General features: G+C 44.2%; 1 protein-coding gene across 1 annotated transcript; it reads right to left on the bottom strand.

The window, feature by feature from the left end:
• Positions 1-629: 629 nt before the first annotated feature.
• Positions 630-18,343, bottom strand: LOC121536420 (interferon alpha/beta receptor 1a). Its single transcript, XM_041843676.1, has 7 exons — positions 18,163-18,343; positions 8,984-9,110; positions 8,476-8,660; positions 4,953-5,113; positions 3,583-3,736; positions 3,242-3,399; positions 630-3,076 (listed from the first exon to the last, which is right to left on the bottom strand). The coding sequence occupies exons 1-7, from the start codon at positions 18,212-18,214 to the stop codon at positions 2,702-2,704; spliced, it is 1,212 nt and encodes a 403-aa protein (XP_041699610.1). The 5' UTR covers positions 18,215-18,343; the 3' UTR covers positions 630-2,701.
• Positions 18,344-18,938: the final 595 nt, after the last annotated feature.

Here is an 18,938-nt window from a genome sequence, read left to right as displayed (position 1 = left end):
AGCCTACCAAGTGAGCTAAATGCCTTTAAGCTCACTTCGAGGCAAGCAACACTGAACCATGCATGAGAGCCCCAGATGTTCCGGACGACTGTATGATCTCGCTCTCCGTGGCTGATGTGAGTAAGACCTTTAAACAGGTTAACATACGCAAGGCTGCTGGGCCAGACGGAATACCAGGCCGCGTACTCGGAGTATGTGCTGACCAGCTGGCAAATCGCCCCGTAGCGCTCAAATCTATAGCCATGAAATGCTTTGAAAGGTTGGTCATGGCTCACATCAACACCATCATCCCAGACACCCTGGACCCACTCCAATTCGCATACCGCCCCAACAGATTCACAGATGATGCAGTCTCTTTTGCACTCCATACTGCCCTCACCCACCTGGACAAAAGGAATACCTATGTAAGAATGCTGTTCATTGACTACAGCTCAGCATTCAACACTGTAGTCCCCTCTAAGCTCATCACCAAGCTCAGGACCCTGGGACTGAACACCTCCATCTGAGACTGGATCCTGGACTTTGACGGGCCACCCCCAGGCAGTAAGGGTAGGAAACAACACATCCACCACGCTGACCAGCAACACGGGGCCCCTCAGGGGTGTCCTTAGTCCCCTCCTGTACTCAATGTTCACCCACAACTGCGTGGCCGAGCACGACTCCAACACCATCATCAAGTTTGCTGACGACACGACGGTGGTAGGACTTATCACAGACGACGATGAGGCAACCTATAGGGTGGAGGTCAGAGACCTGGCAGTGTGTTGCCAGGACAACAACCTCTCCCTCAACGTCAGCAAGACACAGGAGCTGATCGTAGACTAGAGGAAACGGAGGGGCAAACACGCCCCCATCCACATCAATGGGGCGGTAGCGAAGCAGGTCGAGAGCTTCAAGTTCCTCGGTGTCCAAATCACTAAGGACTTAACATGGTCCATACACACCCACACAGTTGTGAAGAGGGCATGACAGCGCCTCGACCCCTCAGGAGGCTGTTCTACAGCTGCACCACTGAGAGCGTCTTGACTGGCTGCATCACCGCTTGGAACGGCAACTACAAGGCACCCGACCGCCAGGCGCTACAAAGGGGGGTGAGTACAACCCAGTACATCACTGGGGCCGAGCTCCCTGCCATCCAGGACCACTATAACCAGGCGGCGTCAAGAGGAAGGCCCCAAAAATTGTGAAAGACTCGAGCCACCACAGTGCACCAAGTCTGGAACCAACATGGCCCTGAACAGCTTCTACCCCCAAGCTATAAGACTGCTAAAGAAGACAGCTAAATAGCTTATCAAATGGCTACCCGGACTACCTGCATTGACTATGTACACACACTGGCCTCTGAGACATACAGTACTTACACTGACAACACAACACACATACCCCTATATTACGCCCACACACCATGCTCACCCATGCATACTGATGCCAAACACATTCAAACCCACCAAATACGCTGCTGCAAATGTACTGTCTTATCTATCTTAGGCACGTACACACACACACACACACACACACACACACACACACACGACAGGATTAGTTTTGAAGATGAATTAACCAGAACTGTTCCTTTTCAAGAAAATGTCTTGCCTGTAAAATAGGTTGCATTACGACCACGTGTGTGTGATTTATACCATGTTGTTTAAACATGACTAGATACCCTGTTTCCCCCTGGATTCTTTCACACACACACACACACACACGCAGTCTTGTACAGCTAACCTTGTGGGGACACACAATTCCTATTTCCCCTAACCCCTATTCTTACTCTTAACCTAACCCAAAAACCTAACCTTAACCCTAACTCCTAACCCTAAAACTAACCCTAGCTCCTAACCCTAACCTTTAACGTAATTCTAACCCTAACCCCCTAGAAATAGCATTTGACCTCGTGGGGACTAACAACATTTCCCCAGTTGGTCAGATTTTTGTTTGTTTACTATTCTTGTGGGGACTTCTGGTTAAAAAAAACGTCCACACACACACTATTCATAGATGCTAATGGACCAAATGTCCCAGAATTCACCGGAAACAGAAAGCATGCCCTTGTCAGTGACCAGCTGAGTCTGAGATGAGATGGACTGTTCCAAACTACACTAAACCATGTTCCAGCATGGCCATAGAAAGGTGGACTGGGGTCTTTTTGACATCTTAAAGTCAATGGGATCCCATCCCAAATCCCCTCCCACCTTTAAGCTTGTTTCTACACCCTTAAAACACAAAGCAACATGGGATTCCCAGACCATCCCAGGCAGCTGTCACTGTGACAGTGAACAGGTATACTAAAAACAGACAGGAATCACATGAATAACATGCCATCCTGTCAGAACTGCTTAAAGAAAAAAATCCACTAAATAAACTATATGTCATTATTTTTTCATATGATGCAAAACGCATCATCATCATGTGGCAAGTGACACTTTGCTTCTTGAAAGTCCAATATCTTGAAAACTTGACTGTTGACATGGAAAACATGTTGGGACTTTAGTGGATTTTTCCTTTAAGGTAGGTTGGACAGGTGACGATGCGTCTTTGGCTCTGAGAGACTTCATCATCTTCACAGTGTTCTTTGAGGAGAGGCAGCAAGACTGGTAGACTTGAGAGAACATTCTGTGAGACCCTTCTCCTTTCCCCATTACAAATCTCCAACCATCATTGACAGTCTATCCACCCAGATCTGGTCTCTCTCCATTTCTCCTCAGACGCCCACATCCACAACCCCCTCGTCCAGAACTCTTTCGTCAGTCGACTCTCTCCCCATCTCCTCCATCTTGACCTGCTCCAGTGTCTGCCAGGAGTCCACTTCCTGGTCTCTCCTGATTGACTCCCCACCACTACGACCCTGCTGGGCGGAGCCTCCCTCTGTGGAGTAGATCCCAGAGTCTCCGCTGCCCTGGCTGCTGTGCCTGCCGCTGTCCTGCTCCAGCTCTGAGGGGGGCGCTGTGAGGGGAGGAGGGACGTGTATCTCCAGGAGCGCCACCTCAGGACAGATGGTCAGCTTATCACAGCACAGCTCTGCCTCAGCAGTGAGGAGGTGGGGCATGTCGGAGCCGGGAGAGGAGTCACAGAAGTACTGGGGGAGGGGAAGAGAAGGTGGGAGGGAGAGGTGGTGAGAGAGAAAGAAGGTAACTTAATTGTCTATTGCTTTATCCCAACCACCCTTAGACACACACCCACCAACAGAGAGGATGGATGGTACACCGGATATTACTGTTGTGCAAGCGGCTATGAAGCCTACCTCCTGGATGTGTGCAGGCAGCTGGATGGAGGGGTAGAAGGCGTATTTGAGGACTCTGTAGAACCTGAAGGCAGCGTAGGAGGGAAGCAACACGAACAGGAAACACACCACCATGGAGACCAGGAAGTACAGGAAGATCTGCCAGTACGGGGTGTCACCTGAGGACGAGGACACACAGTCACACTTTACAGTGTCCTTATTGTGTAAATACTCCTGTAAAACACAAACACTCTCTCTCTGGCATCTCTACACACACATTATACTTACTCACACTGATACAGGTAGGTTACACACACATCAAGCAAATCTCCAAGTGTTTAGTGTGAAGTGTTCATTCCTACCCTCCGTCTGCATGCACTGTGGTGCCGTGTTGCCACTAGTCTTGTTGTAGTAGTCATAGCGAGACTGGACCATGACACAGTACCACGTCCAGGCCTCCAGCTCAGGCAGAGTCACCAGGTTGTTGCTAGAGTCCACCACTTTAGGATTCAGACCCTGATCATACAATAACAACATGTTATAATCAGAGCGGTTTGGGATACACTGCCCTGTCTTGGACTACCCCCTGCCGTTCCACTCATTTCACCTATTCCAGTACTAGCACATCGGATTCCACTGGTGAACTAATCATCAAGCCCTTCATAAGTTGAATCATCTTTGGTAGTACTGAATACGTCACAAAAGTGGAACGGTTGGGGATACCTGTGGATTACAGAGAAATCATATCTATCTGGTCTGGTGTAACACAGGGACACAGCAGAATGGCTATTGAGATTGTTTCACCTGGAGAAGTTCCAGAGAACATTTGCATTCCATCTGAATGCCCTGGCCTGATATGGAACACTTTAAAACCTTTCAGAATACAACCCACCAACCAGTTTCCTGCATAGAAAACCACATTAGGAACACAGGTGTGTTCTATCTTTAAGTTGGTGGTTTAGAGTGTTACACCATGTTGTTGTAGCTTCTGGGTTACTGAGGGGAGGCCCAGGTTATAGCAGTCACAGGGTTACTGAGGGGAGGCCCAGGTTATAGCAGTCACAGGGTTACTGAGGGGAGGCCCAGGTTATAGCAGCCACAGGGTTACTGAGGGGAGGCCCAGGTTATAGCAGTCACAGGGTTACTGAGGGGAGGCCCAGGTTATAGCAGTCACAGGGTTACTGAGGGGAGGCCCAGGTTATAGCAGTCACAGGGTTACTGAGGGGAGGCCCAGGTTATAGCAGTCACAGGGTTACTGAGGGGAGGCCCAGGTTATAGCAGCCACAGGGTTACTGAGGGGAGGCCCAGGTTATATCAGCCACAGGGTTACTGAGGGGAGGCCCAGGTTATAGCAGTCACAGGGTTACTGAGGGGAGGCCCAGGTTATAGCAGTCACAGGGTTACTGAGGGGAGGCCCAGGTGTCTTTAGTTACAGCAGTCACAGGGTTACTGAGGGGAGGCCCAGGTTATAGCAGTCACAGGGTTACTGAGGGGAGGCCCAGGTTATAGCAGTCACTGGGTTACTGAGGGGAGGCCCAGGTTATAGCAGTCACAGGGTTACTGAGGGGAGGCCCAGGTTATAGCAGTCACAGGGTTACTGAGGGGAGGCCCAGGTTATAGCAGTCACAGGGTTGCTGAGGGGAGGCCCAGGTTATAGCAGTCACAGGGTTACTGAGGGGAGGCCCAGGTGTCTTTAGGGGCCATAGAAAAAGGCAGAAGGCTGAGCCAGTACCTGAGGGTCATCAGAGCGGCTCCAGTACAGGATGTGGTAATACAGGGAGGGGATATGATCCTTCATGGAGCCCTGGGTGCTGGTCAGGGGGTCAGAGATTGTCACGTCCAGCAGGTTCCCCACAGGAGCCAGCTCCACCCTGGATGGTGGGCCCAATGAAGCTAGACGGGGAACAACAGATAAGACCAAAATAAACTCACTAATCATCACTAGTTGCAATACAGCCAACTCCAGAGTACAGGGAATGATTCTTGGTGAATGACAGTTTGTCTATCTGTGCTAGTTGTGTGTGTTGGTGTGTGGCTGTGTGTTGGCGTGTGGCTGTGCGTGCCGGTGTGTGTGTGTGGCTGTGCGTGTTTTATTTAAATGTTATTTAACCTTTATTTAAGACCAATTTAGGTTAAAAACCTATTTTGCGAGGGCGACCTGGCAAGAAGGCAAAACAGGGAAATAGCAGCGTGTACATAAAATATTACAGAAAAATACAAAAAACACAAAAGCTGCAGGATTTCAGTCCTTCACGGCGTAGTGTGTTGGTGACTATGGTCCCAGCTGCCTTGAAATCATTGACAAGATCCTCCCGTGTAGTTCTGGGCTGACTCCTCACCGTTCTCATGATCATTTCAACTCCACGAGGTGAGAGCTTGCATGGAGCCCCAGGCCGAGGGAGATTGACAGGTCTTTTGTGTTTCTTCCATTTGCGAATAATCACACCAACTGTTGTCACCTTCTCACCAAGCTGCTTGGCGATGGTCTTGTAGCCCATACCAGCCTTGTGTAGGTCTACAATCGTGTCCCTGACATCCTTGGAGAGCTCTTTGGTCTTGGCCATGGTGGAGAGTTTGGAATCTGATTGATTGATTGCTTCTTTGGACAGGTGTCTTTTATAAAGGTAACAAGCTGAGATTAGGAGCACTCCCTTTAAGAGTGTGCTCCTAATCTCAGCTCGTTACCTGTATAAAAGACACCTGGGAGCCAGAAATCTTTCTGATTGAGAGGGGGTCAAATACTTATTTCCCTCATTAAAATGCAAATCAATTGCTAACATTTTTTACATGCGTTTTTCTGGATTTATTTGTTGTTATTCTGTCTCTCACTGTTCAAATAAACATACCATTAAAATTATAGACTGATCATTTCTTTGTCAGTGGGCAAACGTACAAAATCAGCAGGGGATCAAATACTTTTTTCCCCTCACTGTAACTTATTTGAAAAGTCATTACTTTCTTACATTGCTCAACATTTTCTTAACATTTGTCATAATTAGTTAAAGCAATGAATTTGTACCGCTCTCGTCGGACTTCATCTGCATATTTTCCGCCATTTACTTCAAATCTGAAAACGTTGTGAAGCCACGCCCATTTTCTGAAGAATTGCATTATGGGCCCTAAAAGCACGGAAATAGCGTCCACTGCTTGTATACTTCGTATTTTGACTAATTTAGTACGACATCCGGGACCTTTTGGCACACTAACTATATCCATACTATGACCAATAAGCATACCACATACTCAATTTACGTCACAGATAGTACAGTTAGTGCGGTTAGTATGAGTATTCGAATAGCAGCGTATACAGAAAATACTACAGAAAAATACTAAATACACACAAAAAGACAAAGTGTCACAAGTTCCAGATACATTTGAAGATTAGAAACAACTGCAGCTGTCACAAACAGTGTCGTCGCTCAGCGTCTTAAATACAGGCAAGGACACTAACTTTAATATCTTTTGAAGCATATTCCAGGATGAAGGGGCATTATGGGAAAGATATTGCTTCCCCATCTGTTCTAGCCTTAGGAACAGACAAGGACAGCAGCGACTGTGAACAAAGACTGTATTGAGTGACTGATCTGGTCAGTAAGGAACCGAGATACAAAAGGAAGTCTATCAATGCTTTGTACACAAAAGTGTCCCAGTGCTTTAGCCTCCTGGTCCATTGCACCATAGCAAGTGATGTAGCATTTGTAATAAACCTTAAAGCCCCATGATACACCGTGTCCAGAGTTAAGGTACTTGCTGAGGCCTGCATATAGACAATATAACCATAACCCAGCACCAATACCAAAGTGCTTTGAACAAGATCCTTTGACTGACATTGAAAAGCAAGATTTGTTCCTAAAATATAAACCACATTTCAACTTCAGTTTCTTGTTCAGGTTTTCAATGTGCTGTTTAAATCTTTTCATCTAACCAAATCCCAAGGAGGTGAGCCTGACCCTGTCGATTTGCTGGTCTTTTATAGTTCAAATCTGCAAATCTTACTTTCAGAGAAGAGAAAACCATACATTGTTTTCCTTGCATTAAGCACAAGTTTCAATTTGAAAAGCTGCCTCTGAATAACATCAAAAGCAAACTATAAGTCCTGAAAAGCCTTCTCAATATTAGATGCACTAGAATAAATAATTGTGTCATCAGCATACAGATGGAGATTTGCAGAGTCAACCGTCTTCCCTATATCATTTATATACAGTGTAAAAAGGATCAGACCTAAAATTGAGCCCTGGGGAACTCCTTTTGTAAGACTTCGACCTCAGATTTCATACCCTCCTGTGCTACACACTGTTCTGTCAGAACAGTAGTTTTGGAACCAATCCAATGCATCAACACTTAAACCAAAGTGTTTTAGACTATACAACAGCAGGGCATGGTCAACAGTGTCAAAGGCAATAGAAAGTGAAACAGTGATCTGTCTTGTCCTGAGCATCTAGAATATCACCTACAACCTTACTGCAGTAATTGTACTATGATTGGCTCTAAAACCTGACTGGAATTGAGATACAACTGAGTTATTATAAAGTCTTTCAACTGTGAGTTTACCAGGTTTTCCAAAACTTTTGCCAGTGCAGACAGTTTAGATATGGACGATAGTTATCCAACCGGGACGGATCTCCACTCTTATGTAAAGGCGTGACGTATGCTGCTTTCCAGACTTTTGGAATGGTATTACTCACCAATTAAAGATTTAATATATGAGTGAGAGGGGCAGCAATGATCTCTGCACCAATTTTTAGAAAATAAGGGTTCAATTCATCCGGGCCAGACGCTTTCTTAATTTCAATAGATTTGAGTGCCTTCACAACTTCTGAAAGCTCAATCAACACACGTGTGTGTGTGTGGGTTGGTGTCTGGCTGTGTGTGGGTTGGTGTCTGGCTGTGTGTGGGTTGGTGTCTGGCTGTGTGTGGGTTGGTGTCTGGCTGTGTGTGGGTTGGTGTCTGGCTGTGTGTGGGTTGGTGTCTGGCTGTGTGTGGGTTGGTGTCTGGCTGTGTGTGGGTTGGTGTCTGGCTGGGGGTGGGTTGGTGTCTGGCTGGGGGTGGGTTGGTGTCTGGCTGGGGGTGGGTTGGTGTCTGGCTGTGTGTGGGTTGGTGTCTGGCTGTGTGTGGGTTGGTGTCTGGCTGTGTGTGGGTTGGTGTCTAAATATGTGACTGTTTGAAACTGTGTCTATTTTCCTGATATCTTCTCTCATTTAGTTTATTTTTCATCTGTGCCCAAGTCTGTCTGCCTTCTCCCATTCCTCTCTCACCGTCTATATCAGGGCAGAAGTCTTTGTAGACCCAGTGTGAGTGGAGACCGCCTGCGCTGGCTCGGACTCTGAGCATGTACATGCCCAGGTAGTGCAGATCAGAACCTGTGAGGTCACAGCGGGTGTGTGTGGTCCCTTCACACACACGGCTCCAGTTCTTCTTCTTCTTCTTCATCTTGTACTTTCTGTTGGGGACAGAGCGAGAGGGTCAGTGATGAGAGGCAGTCTTGGCCTAATACCAGATTATGACTCTCAGAGTGGTAAAATAAACAGACAAGTCACTGTTTGGGTGTAGGATGTGAAATACGGTATAGTATGTGACATGTAGGAGGGGTGGGGGGGGGGGTGAAATACGGTATAGTATGTGACATGTAGGAGGGGTGGGGGGGGTGAAATCCGGTATAGTATGTGACATGTAGGAGGGGTGGAGGGTGGGGGTGAAATACGGTATAGTATGTGACATGTAGGAGAGGTGGAGGGGGTTTTGTGAGTGCATCTGGTGACTTACGCTATGTACTCTGCAGTGAAGGTAACAGCGTTGCCTGTGGTCGTCTGGTCCCAGTCCCATGTCAGTATGTACTGTGTGTTCAGGGTGAGCAGAGTCAGGTTCTGAGGTAGAGACAGCTCTGCAACCACTGAAACACAGCGAGTAAGACAGGCAGACAGGGTCATTAAAGAGTTATTCACTGTTTGGTGGCGTATTGATTACACGTTATATGATGGGAGTTGGATATAAATCAACTGATTCGGCAGCAACTTTGAAGTTAAAACAGCCTAACCATTTGCATACTTTAGGCCAGCGGTTCTCAACTGGTGGGTCGAGGTTTTCAATGTGTCTGAGTAAAAATAATAGTGAATAAATACTCCAGTCTGAACATAAACGACTTAAACCTGGTAGAACGTGTGTAGAAATGATAATGAATTTACATTTGGAAATCATTTAATCTCTGAAGAATTTATTTCAATATAGCACTATTAGCAGCACTATTTGGGTTGATTTGTTTGGTCTCAAACTAGTGAGTTTATTAACATTCTTCATCAAGAATAAGGGTAAAAGTGTATTATTGACAATGAAAGAGGTGGGAATGTTGTTCCCTTGTCATATAAATTGCTACATTTACTATCAACGTAGCATTAAAAATAGTTTCCCAGATTTTTTTTATTTTGCCGATTATTTTTCGCGATGCGAATATTGGGTCGCGGCAGAGACAACCTGGTTCAATTTGGGTCACGAAGCAAAACCAGTTGAGAACCACTGCTTTAGGCTATGCATTTCATCACTACCTCACAGCCAACCACCAATTCACATGTCCTGTGGACAATATGAAATATTCAAAAGAAAGAGGAATCAATCCCGATATTTAGATCTCTGAAGAACAAAAGAAGCTAAACACACCCCTGTGGTGAGAAAAACCATAGGCTAGCAACAATGACATTGACCTCACTAGCTAGCCAGCGCTTCTATTGGGAGATTCCACGCCAGCAAGAAATGCTTTTTTGGTACCTCAGAATGTTCTTGCAATTCTCACATAGGAACTTCATTGGGAGGAAGGATGTTTAACAGGCTTTTTACGTTTGTATCAAACCATTATTTTGAAAATCATGATGAAAGTGGCCATTTTAGACCTCTTGTAAGACCCTAATGATCTGTAAACCGTACATGATAACAGACATATTGGTGTCATTCTAACGCCAGTGTTCTCTCAAATATGGAGTATGTCTAGACTCTGAAATACACATTTTCAATGCGTACTTCACCCATGCTCTACCAAGGTTTTCCAGCACACAGCTGTGACCTACTACAGTAGCTATGTTGGTCTATTGTACTTCCAACAATGTGTAGGCAGGTTGCTTAGGATTCAAACCTTCTCAAAACAGCCTAATTCACACTCTTAGAAGAGGTGATCCCACAATGTGATTTGTACCGCATACAAGGTAATGTATTGCATTTGTCCCACTCCAAGACATTACCCCATTCCACTACCTTTTCAAGCTTTTTTTATTTTATGAAAGCAAGCTTTGCTTTTATAGTTACAAACACCCTCAGGCTTGATTTAGTGGGGCCGTTTTGTCTTGTAGTAATGTGGTGCCTGCCTGCATTTCTTTAAACTTTTATTTTAACAATACATGAATTGAAAAATAAATAGATTTCATAACATCTTCTTTGGTCAGTAGGTACCCAACATAACAACATGGGGTGGTATGTTCAACACAGTCACTCATATTGATATAGAGGTCTATAGAGCCGGTCTGTACTCCTGGTTTCTGTAACCGTGAGCTTACCTGTGCAATATTGACATAAGCTCAGAACCACTCGTTTCCAAACATGGTCCTGTTTTATCAATTACTGTGCTGAACAATGGATAGTTCGTTACCTCTGTCAAATGACTATGTAGCTTAAAAGTTGTGTGTCTCCTGACAAATGAGAACACACGAAAGGGAACGGTCTAAATATCCCCGCCGGTCGGCGAACCCAACACCTTCATATCCCAGGGCGGTGACACTAACCGTTACGCTATAAACCCTGTTGCAGATGCATAAACTTTGCCCATTTTTAAAATAGTGTCGTCTGGTGATGACAGCACGCTTTCGTTCCAAAAAGCTGGTTGTTCATTCACTCAGTACTGATTGAACGTTTAGTCATCTTGCCTGGTACTTTTTTTGGTCTTAAAAAAAAAAACTGTTGATGGGTTCAAAACACTTTCATTTTATCACATAGCTAAGTAAGTTAGCAAGCATGGAGTTTTGACTGTGCACATGTCGCGCAAGCAAAGAATGATCATTATGTTATTGTTTGACCTGGATGCTTCGTGTGCAACCCGCACCCCTGCTATTTATTTTTTCTCCACTTGTGGATGGCGACTTCAGGTTTTCGGAAACACATTGAAAAGTAACTTGACGCGGTGTTGATCAGTCAGCGCACATTTGGATTATAAATGACAAGAACAAAATGTCATTGACAGAGGAGGGAGCAGACTGAATTAATACATAAAGGTAAGGGCTAGACTTCGCTCTGGATCCTCTAACAGTGATGCATCTGTCTGGTGTGTGCACGTATTATAAATGACCAGCGTGGCAGTTTTCCCAAAGTTCGGTGTATCTAACTGGCTATAATAGCAGCAGATGACGTTCGATAGCTTATTAGTTTGTTCTCTGATTACACGCAAGTGTCCAGGATAGCAGTTTACACAGATGACCATCTTCAGAAACTTGAAAAACCTTCTATAGCAATATATACAGTGCAGTCGGAAAGTATTCAGAACCCTTGACTTTTTCCACGTTATTTAGTTATAGCCTTATTCTAAAACATAAGTATTCAGACCCTAAGCTATGAGACTCGAAATTGAGCTCAGGTGCATCCTGTTTCTATTGATCATCCTTGAGATGTTTCTACAACTTGATTGGAGTCCACCTGTGGTAAATTCAATTGATTGGACATGATTTTGAAAGGCACACACCTGTCTAGATATGGTGCCACAGTTGACAGTGCATGTCAGAGCAACAACCAAGCCATGAGGTCGAAGGAATTGTCCGTAGAGCTCCGAGACAGGATTATGTCGAGGCAAAGATCTGGGGAAGGGTACCAAAAAAATTCTGCAGCATTGAAGGTCCCCAAGAACACAGTGGCCTCCATCATTCTTAAATGGAAAAAGTTTGGAACCACCCGGCCAAACTGAGCAATCAGGTTAGAAGGGCCTTGGTCAGGGAGGTGACCAAGAACCCCATGGTCACTGACAGAGCTCTAGAGTTCCTCTGTGGAGATGGGAGAACCTTCCAGAAGGACAACCATCTCTGCAGCACTCCACTAAAATCAGGCCTTTACGGTAGACTTGCCAGTCAGAAGCCACTCAGTAAAAAAGGCACAGCCCGCTTGGAGTTTGCCAAAAGGCACCTAAAGGACTCTCAGATCATAAGAAACAAGATTCTCTGGACTGATGAAACCAAGATTGAAGTCCTTGGCCTGAATGCCAAGCGTCACGTCTGGAAGAAACCTGGCACCATCCCGATGGTTAGGCATGGTGGTGGCAGCATCATGCTGTGGGGATATTTTTCAGCAGCAGTGAATGGGAGACTAGTCAGGATCGAGGGAAAGATGAACGGAGCAAAGTACAGAGAGATCCTTGATGAAAACCTGCTCCAGAGCACTCAGGACCTCAGACTGGGGCGAAGCGTCACCTTCCAACAGGACAACGACCCTAAGCACACAGCAAAGACAACGCAGAAGTGGCTTCGGGACAGGTCTCTGAATGTCCTTGAGTGTCCCAGCCAGAGCCTGGACTTGAACCCGATCAAACATCTCTGGAGAAACCTGAAAATAGCTGTGCAGCGACGATCCCCATCCAACCTGACAGAGCTTGAGAGGATCTGCAGAGAAGAATGGGATAAACTCCCCAAATACAGGTGTGCCAAGCTTGTAGCATCATACCCAAGACGACTCAAGGCTGTAGTCACTGCCAAAGGTGCTTCAACAAAGCACTGAGTAACGGATCTGAATACTTATGTAAATTTAATATTTCCTGGGTTTTTGTTATAAATTTGCAAAAATTTCTAAAAACCAGTTTTAGCTTTGTCATTATGGGGTAATGTGTGTAGATTGATAAGTGAAAAAAACTATTTAATAAATTTTAGAATAAGGCTGTAACAAAATGTCAAAAAGGGCAAGGGGTCTGAATACTTTCTGAATGAAGTGTACCTAGCTAGCCATCTTCCTTTGCTTCTCATCCAACTGGTGTTAGCTAGATAGATACAGCTGCAAGCCTTCTATTAGCTAGCTGCTACTGAGATAGGGCTGAATATATGTTAGCATTGTTAGTAATGCTACAAAAAAGGTAGCACATCTTTAGTTTAATGGGCAGACATGTGAGAGTGATAAATTGTGAATAAAAAAATAAAAAAACGGTGGCACCTACAAACTTGTTCAGTCCAAATGGATCGAAGTCTAAAACAAAATGTCTGAGGACCCTAACGCTAACGACCCTGTCAAAAATCCGGTATAGTGGTTCTCGGTAACAGCCAGACGGATCATGACGAGTGTGTTGTGTACCGCAGTCAAGTTGAATTTTAAAATGTTCATCGACATTGGTGTCATATTGGCTTAGATATGATGGTAGGGGGATTTGTATTTAACAATTGAACTTCAAACAATGCCTACTATAGTTGCGCCAACCGGCGCGACTATAATATTGTTCCAAAAAATATATCTTAAAATTAACAAAATCAAAAAAAAAGGGTAGCTTCTATTAATATTTTTAATGTTAGCAAAGATTTTTACTTCAGAATCATGACAGGCGACTCCATATTTTAGAGAACACGATGGTGTATAATGTCACCAAGATGTGTATCATGTACGGTTCACAGATCATAGGGTCTTACCGGATGCATGTGTAGGTCTAAATAGGGCCTATCATTGCCACATTCATCATCATTTTCTAGGCAATTGCGTGTAATACAAATTTTAATTTCAAACATTATTTCTCCCAATGTAATTTCTATGTGAAGATGTCCCGAACAATAGGATACCAAAAATATTTTCCGCTCCCGCTGTTGTGGAAAGACCCTGTAGAGCTTGCTTGACTGAGACCCAATGCCACAACAGGATGTTGCATCAGATGGTGGGAAAAAATAGTAAATTTAGAACAGTTCCCCTAACAGCTCTGTGTGTGTGTGTGTGTGTGTGTGTGTGTGTGTGTGTGTGTGCGCGCGCACCTGCTAAGCTTCAGTGCACCCATGGGGCTGGATTACAGTTACACGATATTTCCCTCCGACCCAAACTATTAGTCTCTATTTTGGGGGGGCACCCCCACCTTGCGGGGCTGCCTGCTACACCAATTATAACTATAAGAAATCTAAGATGTGTCAAATAATTATATCCAGCTCAGGGCTCCAGCTATGCATTTGGTTTGCTAACTTGCTAGCTAAGTGGCTAGGCGTCAAGATCTAGCTTATTGGTTACAGTAGAGACATTCAATCCCCTCCTGGATCAAGATTCCTGTTGCCTAAATTGTTCTGTGCATGACTATGACTGGTTATGACCGATTTATGACGTTTCCTCTAACTTGGCCTTTGCACTCCGAAACAGATTCCACAGTGTTGGAGTTGAGGGTGTGACAGAAAGCTAACCATGGTATCTGAATCGTCACAGGTTATAAATAGCCTGGCTACAACGAAACCAGCCCAACTGCTGTTTACGATGTAAATGATAGTAGATTGAATATGAAGTATGACACATCAAGATCCAGCAAGTGACTCAACCATAAGGAATTTTACAGTGTGGAGAACAGCATAACTTTCACTGAAGCACTGAAACTGCTTTGGAACCATGGATTCAGGGGCCTCAGGCTAGGCTGGGGTCTGCTTACTTCATTTCCTCTTCCCTGGACAAACCTCTTCCAAGTCTGTTAAATGTTACTAGAAGGCATTAGGCTACAGTGCAATTGCACGGTGACGGCATTGCGCTGAGACTCACTTAAAAATGTTTTATGACAAACAAAAACCATTGACTTAAGTTTAACAAGCCATACAACTCTACGCACAAGGCCTACTTTTAACAATGTACACTGAAAATGTTATAAAAACACATTTACTGGAAGAACTGTGCAGATGCAAAGTTTGGTAACAGAATTTCAGTCAAATCTCCCTTAGTTTTTAATGGTCTCCAAGTTTTCCAAAAAGTATGAAATATCTGCTCCGAATTCAAATTCAACGATGTCTGCAGAAAGAATAGTGGATTTACACCCGGTAACGGAACTGCGGTAACAGAATTTAAAATCATGGGTCCCTGATCTGTACTACACAGAAATGCATAACTATGGCTATGAATGTCATTGTCGTCATGGTGATCCATCCTATGCTGGGCTCTACCTTGCGACCATTTTACTTGCATATGCGACTAAATATTTTTTTTATTAGGAGCACAATGAAGTATTATGTTTTGTTTGGGCGGCAGGTAGCTTAGTGGTTAAGAGCATTGTGCCAGTAACCGAAAGGTCGCTGGTTCTAATCCCTGAGTCGACTAGGTGAAAAAATCTGTTGATGTGCCCTTGAGCAAGGCACTTAACCCTAATTGCTCCTGTAGGTCGCTCTGGATAAGAGCGTCTGCTAAATGACTAATTATTATAAGTATTCTAGAATTATTAGCACAAATATTTTTGCATTGTGCTCCTAATTTTGTTTGTGTGCTCCTAGTTTTATTTTATTTTTTACTTCGGCACAAATGTGCTCCTTATCAAAAAAGGTCAGCGCATTCGTAGAGCCCAGTAAGTACACAAAATATATAAATATGCAATATCCTCCTTTGCATATTTGGGTATTATTCTACACACTGGCTATTATTTTAATGCATCCAAACGAGACCAATCATAGACATCTATGTTTCACAAGTTTGGCCATCAAAGTACAGCATAGTATACTCAACTTGTGTGAACTACTGTATACTGTACAGTAATGTACCGAATTACACTTTTCTTTAATGTACACTGTGCTGTACTCTACTTTTCTTTACTCTACTGTCTAAACTTGTGTACCGAACTATGGTTTGTGACTACTATAATTTCCTGTTGTAGCCAATTCAATTGCAGAAATTCCGTTAACGATTTTTTCAGAAATTCCCTTAACAATTTTAAATCACTTAATAATTCATAAACAAAATTGATATCAGTAAAAACACTAACATTCATTGATAGGTCTAACTTCACTTGTTACATCTGTGAACTTTCAATATCCTCCCTCATGAAAGAGAACAATTAGAAGATACACTACATGCTCGTCGAACATCTCATTCCAAAATCATGGGCATTAATATGGCGTTGGTCCCCTCTTTGCTGCTATAACAGCCTCCACTCTTCTGGGAAGGCTTTCCACTAGATGTTGGAACATTGCTGCAGGAACTTGCTTCCATTCAGCCAGAAGAGCATTAGGGAGGTCGGGCACTGATGTTGGGTGATTAGGCCTGGCTCGCAGTCGGCATTCCAATTCATCCCAAAGGTGTTAGATGGGGTTGAGGTCAGGGCTCTGTGCAGGCCAGTCAAGTTCTTCCACACCGACCTCGACAAACCATTTATTTATGGAACTCTATTTGTGCACGGGGGCATTATCATACTGAAACAGGAATGGGCCTTCCCCAAACTGTTGCCACAAAGTTGGACACACAGAATCATCTAGAATGTCATTGTTTGTTGTATCAATAACATTTCCCTTCACTGGAACTAAGGGGCCAAGCCCAAACCATGAAAAACAACCCCAGCTCATTATTCCTCCTCCACCAAACTTTACAGTTGGCACTATGCATTCGGGCAGGGAGCGTTCTCCTGGCATCTGCCAAACCCAGTTTGCAAATACATGCTAGAACGTGCCAATAGGATCTAACTCGCGTGTGCTTGGCTCTGCCAACTCAGACTAATTTACTCCCATTGGAAACGACAGGCTGTGGTCCATCTTGGGTTAGTTAAACAAATATTTGGTTACTCCTTAGTCCAAGGACCTTACATGTTTTGTTTAAAGCGCAAATTTGCTCGAAAACAAAACAGCCAAATACTCCATCTAAACGTGAATCGATTGAAAATTGCGCTACGGTTCTAGAAACAATTCCCTTTACTTTCATATCAAAATCATTTCACAAACGCAAAATATACACTTACTGTACACTGTTTAAGGTACACATTTGCGACGTGTCTGTTTCCTCACAGGTGTTCCGAGACGCAGACAGCTAACTAATTAGCACAGGTAGCGCTGTAACGTGGAAATATAGCCGTGTGGGAACTTTAACCATATAAAGGAGAGTATCAATTTAACATTTAGTTTGGTTTTAGTTATTTCTACCCGATATGAAATATAAGGTCCTTATGCCTGCAAAACCGTACCCCACGCGATGCGTGTATATATAACGTTCAGACCGAGCGTCGCGGTTAACAAAATGTTCCCCTACAGAAGACTACCTCGTCCAATGACTTGTGTGTAATGTAACGGAAAGGAGAGTCAACAGCTACCTATCTGTGTGTAAGTAAATTCACTCTGGCTGTCTATTCCAATTTCAGAGCGCTCTCGTCTGAGTGTGCCTGAGTTCACATTAACTGATGAATTTACCAACGCTGAATATGACCGGTGTCCGTAAACGTCTGCAAAAAAACGTTATTAAATTGTTGCCAGCAGCACAGTCACCAACGCTCTAGATAACATGAAACGAGCCAACCAGCTCTGCCAGGGCGAGAAATTGTCAGAGGGAGGTGTTCTCTTACTTATGTCTGGAAGTAGCTAGCAAGCTAGCTAACTTTAGCCAGTTAGCTTGGGTGCTCTCCTGCCGTTGTAAGGTCAGAATACTCGGATCAACCCTACTCCTAGGCCAGAGCGTCCGAGCAGAACGGTCTGAATTTATGAACAGACAATCTGACAATGTTCTGCAATTTACGAACACACCCAGTGGATGTGAAGACGTAACAATTGTATCCACATTATCAGCGGGGTCAACATCTATATTCATGTAGCTAACACGCGGGGTTCAACCACTGACGTACCCACCATTACAATCGAATATTTAAATAGCTCTCAGATCTTACAAATCAAGACGATATAGCCTAGCTCACGTTAGCTTAGTAACAAAGCTAGCTAAACCCAACTCCGTCCTAAGGTAACGTTAGCTATCCATTACAGGGATCTAACTCTACAGCTAAGCTAGCTAGTTACTGTACTTACCATTGGTTATTGAGAGAGACCAGAGGAGAACGAGTGCAAAGCCCACGTTCATGATGAATAATGATTATTTTACAAGGAATCCAACGGTACGTTTTCCCAAGATGCCTTCACATATCGTTCACCTTCCCACTCCCAGCTTCTTCAGTTGCTATGGCCAGTTGACGTGATAACATACAGGGGACATCACGGGATTGACAATCCAATATGGTTGCCAACGCAACGCCATATTTGGACACGTATGTATGACGTCAGAACTCAGTAGCTTTACTCTCATTGGTCTTAACGATTTGTTTACGTTTTTGTGCAAATCTGAATGCGAGGTCTATTCACAAAACGATCAGCTGGAAATTGTTTAGCTATCGCTAGCTATTTATAGCTAGCTTGTTAGATGGGTGATGCATATTTAGGGTGTTAACTGGGCAAAGAGTGTTAGAAGTGGTTGTCCTTTAATCCCACTTGGCCTATCAGAGGTCAACATGGAGCTACCAGCATATTGTGTCCACCTTTCCAATACTTCCAGATCTACACAACAGGTTTCTAAGGGCTACAGGTTTATTTGGGTTTCAGGGATTAGTGCCAATGGCTCTGAGTCCAGGCCTAGATCAACACTGCATTTATATGGTCTAATGGCCAACACCATAATAACTGGAGACTATCCCCAAGCCATAAAACTGCTGAACAATTAATCCAGGAAAATCTGGAATGTGTTGGAGGAAAGTGTGGAGTTGGTGAGAGGTGGTCTTATTTAGATTTGTTGTGTGCGGAGCAGAAGAACC

Source organism: Coregonus clupeaformis, chromosome 23, assembly GCF_020615455.1.
Source record: "Coregonus clupeaformis isolate EN_2021a chromosome 23, ASM2061545v1, whole genome shotgun sequence".
Lineage (NCBI taxonomy): Eukaryota > Metazoa > Chordata > Actinopteri > Salmoniformes > Salmonidae > Coregonus > Coregonus clupeaformis.
Note: the sequence above shows the minus strand (reverse complement) of the source record. Positions and strands in the feature narration are given on the sequence as shown.